The following is a 6,000-nucleotide window of genomic DNA, read 5'->3' as shown; positions in this document are numbered from 1 at the left end:
ACACACACACACACACACACACACCTAGATGCACACAAACACACTGGTACTTATGTAAATTTTTGAAGATATAGTATTTACATGATGGGCATAGGTATGAATCATACTTAATCTGCTATTTTCTGAAGTGCAGGAAATAATCAGAATCGTCTTCTTGTGAAGATCCATGGCAACACAGGGGATCTTTATTCTGATTTCCTTTGGGCATAAAGTAACCAGCAGTGACTTGAGCTGTGTCACCTCCACTATTGGTCTGGGTAACACCACATAGCTGGTAAAGTGAGGCACTGACCAGAACATAGTTAAGTGCAAACACTGACTTGGATACTGTTTTGTATCCTCAGTTCATTAGATTCCTTGGTCCTGCAAGCCTCCTCATTTCCCATTTGACTATAATAGTTTTGAACTAAAGAAAAAATTATTTACATATTTCTATCCACTTGGATTTCTAAGCTGAGCTATTGTTTAAGTTGTAGCATAAGTTATGAAATCTGACATCTGTCTGCTGAAGCCATTCATCCTCCTGAGGTGATCTCTGGCCTGAGTTTATCAAGACAGCCTGGCTCTGAGGAAGTGCCAGCTGAGCCTCTTGTGGGCTCTTCTTTGTAAAGGCCTGTTGGGCCCCGTAAGAGGCTGATGTCAGCAGGAGGAATAAATGTAGTCTGTAGATAGATATGGGAAGTAGAAAAATAATAAAATGGTTACCCTTTATTGCAGCTAGCATGACTAGGCTTTGTTTAGAAGATTATTATGGAAGATAAAAATCTTTAGGTTAAGTAGAGGAAGCAAACAATGAATTTCCATAGCCCTGTATTGGCTCTTGGCATATCCAACTGTGTAAATAGATAAAACGTGAATGTTTTCTTCCAACATTTAAATATTGTATTAGATGAATTTCCTCAGTGGTCCACTATCCTTTCTAAGCATATCCTGTTGTACTATTGGGACTGTAGCTACATTTCACAGTAGTTTGGGAACTCACAAAAAAAGCATTCTCCCCAGTACACTTAAGGGAAGACAGTAGCTTGGTCAAGATTTTAGTCAACTATTTAATGAAGAAGCCAATGGGGAAGACACAGGGTTAACTTCAGTCAGAGTTTATCAACCCGGGGCCCTTTTACACCCTCTCCCAAGGACATTGGTCCAGGTACCTTTTTGGTTAGCACAACAGGCAGAGGAAGGAGAGCATTTCAACATGTTCTTTTTGGTTAATTGCTAGGCTTGATACATGACTTCTGATAGTTTTTACATTTCCACAAGTTAATAAAGAATGTCTTGTGTTACGATATCCAGAGCTACCACAAGTCCCAAAACTCCTTTGAATCAATGACGCAGTGTGGCTGCCTCAGGAATTTCCCTTCATTTCAGGTTCTGTCCAGGTCCTTCACCATACTTGTCATTTACAGGTTTATGCATTTGCACATCACTCATGACTAGACCATGTATTCTTTGCTTCCAGAGAACATATTTCTTCATTGCACCCCACTGACCACAGTCTTCCAACTGGCCTAAAATACATCAATATTCAGGTCATAAAACTGATGCTTAATTTTTGGAATCCAGTAATTAGACTGTTGGATATCTACAAATAGTTTCCCTATGAAGTTCCAACTAACAAGAATGTGAAGTGACCCAAATCATCCATTCTCCCACTATTCTGGATAAATTAGGGCTCATGGTACAAAGAACTAGTTTTGTGTTTGGGGGGGTCAAGCTTATAGAAGTTTTTGTGTTTAGAATTAGAGATAGGGACTCCTTGAGTTCTGTCTTTATCTGGGAAATAAAGTGGACACATCAATCCCAATCAAGAATAAACACTAATCTGTTCAGGTAGATAACTTGTATTTGGTAAAGCAAACTGGGAAGTTGATATTGAAATATTTTTAACAGTAGGATCAGACCTACACTAGATTGTGGGTAGTGCTTTAATTCCCTGGACATGCTCCCACCTCTTGGTATGTCCCCTTCAGTCTGGTGTTCTCAGAAGTCACTGACACTTCACTGGCAGAAGCATCTGAGTAGCGTGCTTTGGTGCTGAGTAGTATAATGTCTTCCTCTACTCAGGAGACTTGTACTTTAAAATAAGGACTCAAGAATGAATCACTAATAATGGATTTCCAGTATTAGATCCTAGGATGGTATTGATTTTCAGGAGCCCTGCCTCAGTGTCCCTCCAATAGCACTTTGATTAAGCATGAAAAAATAAAGCAAGAACCAAAAAACTTAGGTTGGAGTCTTATGGGTTGATGATGGATTTTTTTTTTCTGATACCAGGAATTGAACTTGGGACCTTGTGTTTGTGAGACAGGTGGTGGTACCACCAAGCTAAATCACCACCTACAATGGGATTTTAAGCAACTTATTCTTAAGCTTTTATTCTCATTATTTCTATAGCTATCAAGTATGGAGAAGTACCTAGAATTTCTATCAAGGAAGGAAAATAGTTTGCAAGGCTGTTTGATCTTTGCAAACTAGCTTGTATCATCTTAAGAAGCTAATAATGAATAAGTAAGCATAAGATATTTTAGTTTTATTGTTTCCTGGAATTGGTTTCCTTTGGGACTCTTTAGGTCAGAAAGTTAAGTTTAAAAAACAGCCTGGAGAATGATGGTAGCAATTTATTGAACAAGTGTTTTGTATCTGACCCTATTCTGAATACTTTTCCTTTTGAAGTCATGACCCTATTAGTAGTTTAACCTTTTTTGTTTGTTTGTTTGTTTGCTTTTTACTGTTACACACATTATAGGTGAGGAAGCCCAAGGTCATAGCTGCAGGATGTTAGCTTCTTGCTATGCTATCTCTTCAGTCACGTTCATGCTGCCTATACTATCCTAAAATAATTTTTCCACTAAAACAGAGGGTCTATGCATGATTGAAAAGGAAGATGACTTGCTAAATATGCTAATTCAGCTGTTTTTTTTTTTTTCCAGGTGTTGGCGGTGCCCTGGGTTACCTCTTGGGTGCCATAGACTGGGGCCATCTGGAACTGGGAAGAGTCCTGGGCACAGAATTTCAGGTCATGTTCTTACTCTCTGCCTTGATTCTCATTTTGTGTTTTATCATTCATCTGTGCAGTATACCTGAAGTCCCACTTAGAGATGTTGCAAAAGACATTCCCCCACAGCAGGCCCCTCAAGACCCCTCATTGTCATCACATGGAATGTATGAGTATGGTTCTATCGAGAAAGATAAAAATGGTTATGTAAATCCAGAGCTGGCAATGCAGGGAGGAAAAAACAAAAGTCCAGCTGAACAGGTAAAGATACAAATTATTTTTTTCTTTACTTGGATCTTCTTTCTTTTTTTTTTAATTCATTGTTTTGTTTGCTGCTTGTTTGATGTGAAGAGTTTTGTGTTAATTGAATCTTCAAAATCTTGATAGTTAGTATCACTTGTAATTAAAATTTGCACCTTAAAGAAAAATGTGTGCATTTTCCTCTGGTCTTCATGTCTTCTAGTTTTTTAAGAACTTGAAATCAGGGAAGATGAGGCCATCTGTGAAAGGTTAGGCCAGGTGAAAGCCCTGTAAATATCCTCCGGCCTGAAGAGTTCCTTGGTTGCATTAGCTACATTTCAAAAGTTTAAAATCCCTTGGGGCGAGTGACTACTGTTCATAGCATCCAAGTTCAGAACCTTCTATAACTAAAAATATTCTTTTGGGTAACATTGATGTAGAATCACTTCCTTCAATCTGAGTTTAAATATCAGCTCTTTTGTGATACAGTAGAAGGAGAGGGGATAGGGAGAGATAGAAAGAAAAGAAAAAGGAAGGAAGGAAGGAAGGAAGGAAGGAAGGAAGGAAGGAAGGAAGGAAGGAAGGAAGGAAGGAAGGAAGGGAAAGAAAGAGAGAGAAAGAAAGAAAGAAAGAAAGAAAGAAAGAAAGAAAGAAAGAAAGAAAGAAAGAAAGAAAGAAAGAAAGAGAAAGAAAGAAAGAAAGAAAGAAAGAAAGAAAGAAAGAAAGAAAGAAAGAAAGAAAGAAAGAAAGAAAGAAAGGAAGGAAGGAAGGAAGGAAGGAAGGAAGGAAGGAAGGAAGGAAGGAAGGAGGACAAAGTTGCAGAGGCCAGGTGAAGCATGGTCCATAGAAGGCTCGATAATATGAAGACTGGGTAAATCTTTGGATTTGGCAATTAGGAGTTTGTGTAAAAACTTGAAGGTATCAGGTGAGATTTGTAATTTGGAAGAAAAATTTTGAAGGGGATTGAGGAAAAACTCAGTAAAAAATTGGGGGCAAGTAGTGAGTATAGCAGAGATAAAAGTTGCTATGAATGATCAAAAGTGTTGGATAGTGAATGGGGCATGGATTTTGGAAGAATCAAGTTGAAGTTTCAGTCATGGCCTCCAAATGAGTTAAGGTATAGGTGATTTTAACTTGAAGTGTTCTAGGCTGGGGATTTAGCTCAGTGGTTCGGTGGCCTGCCTTGCAAGTGCAAGGACCCAAGTTCAATCCCCGGTGCCAAACAAACAAACAAACAAACTAACTAACTTGAAGTCTTCTATAAGAGATACAAGTCATTTCTTCTCTCCTGTAAAAGTCAAAACGGATGGTTCTGAGCTGATCTAATATTCTATGAGGGACCTGGAACCCTGCTCTTTTGTTGCTGTTAGTTTGAACACGGAGCTTTCATTTTGAGTTTCAAGATGATTTCATCAATTATTACTACTATGTCTGAATTTCTATGACCAGAGAGGAGAAAAGGAAAGGTTGTGTTCCTTTCCTTTATGGACACAACTCAAACATGACTTCTTATCTATTTAGAAAATTGGCCTGAACTTATTCAGATGGCCACACACATTTCCACTCAGTGGTGACTACAACAAGCGGGTGGAACCCACATGAAACTCCTGTGACTTGTAAGAAAGGGACAGAAGATACTGGGGGCCAGTTGTTAGTCTCTGATAACTTGCTAACTTCTCATTCTGAGAGTTATGTGACCTTTTTGTTTTAACTCACAAAGTTCTTTTTTTTTCAGCTTTAATTGAGTTTATTGGCACATTTTAGGTATACAGTACAGTTACATTCATTGTTGGGATCTTGTACCTCTGCATGACAGGTCTTGGTTCTCATTTTGTCCCCTTGTCCCTGCCCTCCCTTTACCCCCTCCTCCCTTTCCCATCTACAACCACTTTATTTCCATCTTTTCATTATCTCACATTTTTTTCTTTTCCCTTTTTACCCTTCCCTGACCCGTCCCACCTTCCCTACACCTTTAGCTCCTTTCTTCCCATTTCTAATTGACAAAGTTCTTTTTTTTTTAAATATGCAAGTAAAAGATAATTGCTGTCATTTATAGAGAGTTTATAAACATTAAATACAATACCAAAGGTGAAAACGCCTACTCTGGTGATTTAGAGATATTAGTTATTGTATAAGTCTACTCCCCATCATAAAGCATCACAAATTCAGAATTAAAATCCAGGCAAATCTGATGTGCTGAGGCAGAAAGTGTTATTAATAATTTAAAATAATAAAAAGGATTACCAAATATTTTCTGATGAATGAAGTTTTATTACACACAGGCCTCACCTATCTTGCCCTCTTGGGGATGGATGCTTATTCACTTCTGAAAACTCTTTCCTTCTCTTACCACCTCAATTCAAGGCTCCTCCTTTTGACTCTTCTATTATGGTATTCTTTTCATTCCTCTGTTGGAGGCTTTTAACTTCCTGTGCCTGTTTGTTAATTTGTATCTTCCTCACCCAATGGTAAGGGAATCCCTGGAAGAGGCGATCTCTGATCTCTTTCCATTTCTGGCATTTACCTCATTGCCTGGCACAGAGGGAGCTGGCAACAAATTTTCCATTAGTGGATTATTGAATGCTCTTATTGGACAGTTTCCTGTGGAAAAGTGAAATCTTCACTTTGTCCATCTAGCTCCAAGGCCAAGACCTTCAATATTTCGCAAAGTCATTGCTTTCCAGAATGAAGGTGGCTATACAGATTGAGAACCAGGCGTTTTATTTTTAATGGAAAGAGGCCTGAATTATTTCAGAGCTCAAACT

At 38.4% G+C, this 6,000-nt stretch overlaps 1 protein-coding gene across 1 annotated transcript in view; it reads left to right on the top strand.

Moving 5' to 3' along the window:
* The window catches only part of Slc45a2 (solute carrier family 45 member 2), a 30,285-nt gene that overhangs the window by 13,682 nt on the left and 10,603 nt on the right, over positions 1-6,000 (top strand). Inside the window, exon 3 of the mRNA XM_010605428.1 lies at positions 2,931-3,256. Coding sequence (XP_010603730.1) covers positions 2,931-3,256 — 326 coding nt within the window. The remainder of the gene's footprint in view (positions 1-2,930; positions 3,257-6,000) is intronic.

This window comes from Fukomys damarensis, unplaced genomic scaffold (genome assembly GCF_012274545.1).
Source record: "Fukomys damarensis isolate Sample0158 unplaced genomic scaffold, DMR_v1.0_HiC HiC_scaffold_1, whole genome shotgun sequence".
Classification (NCBI taxonomy): Eukaryota; Metazoa; Chordata; class Mammalia; order Rodentia; family Bathyergidae; genus Fukomys; species Fukomys damarensis.
This window is presented reverse-complemented; position numbering and strand designations above follow the sequence as displayed.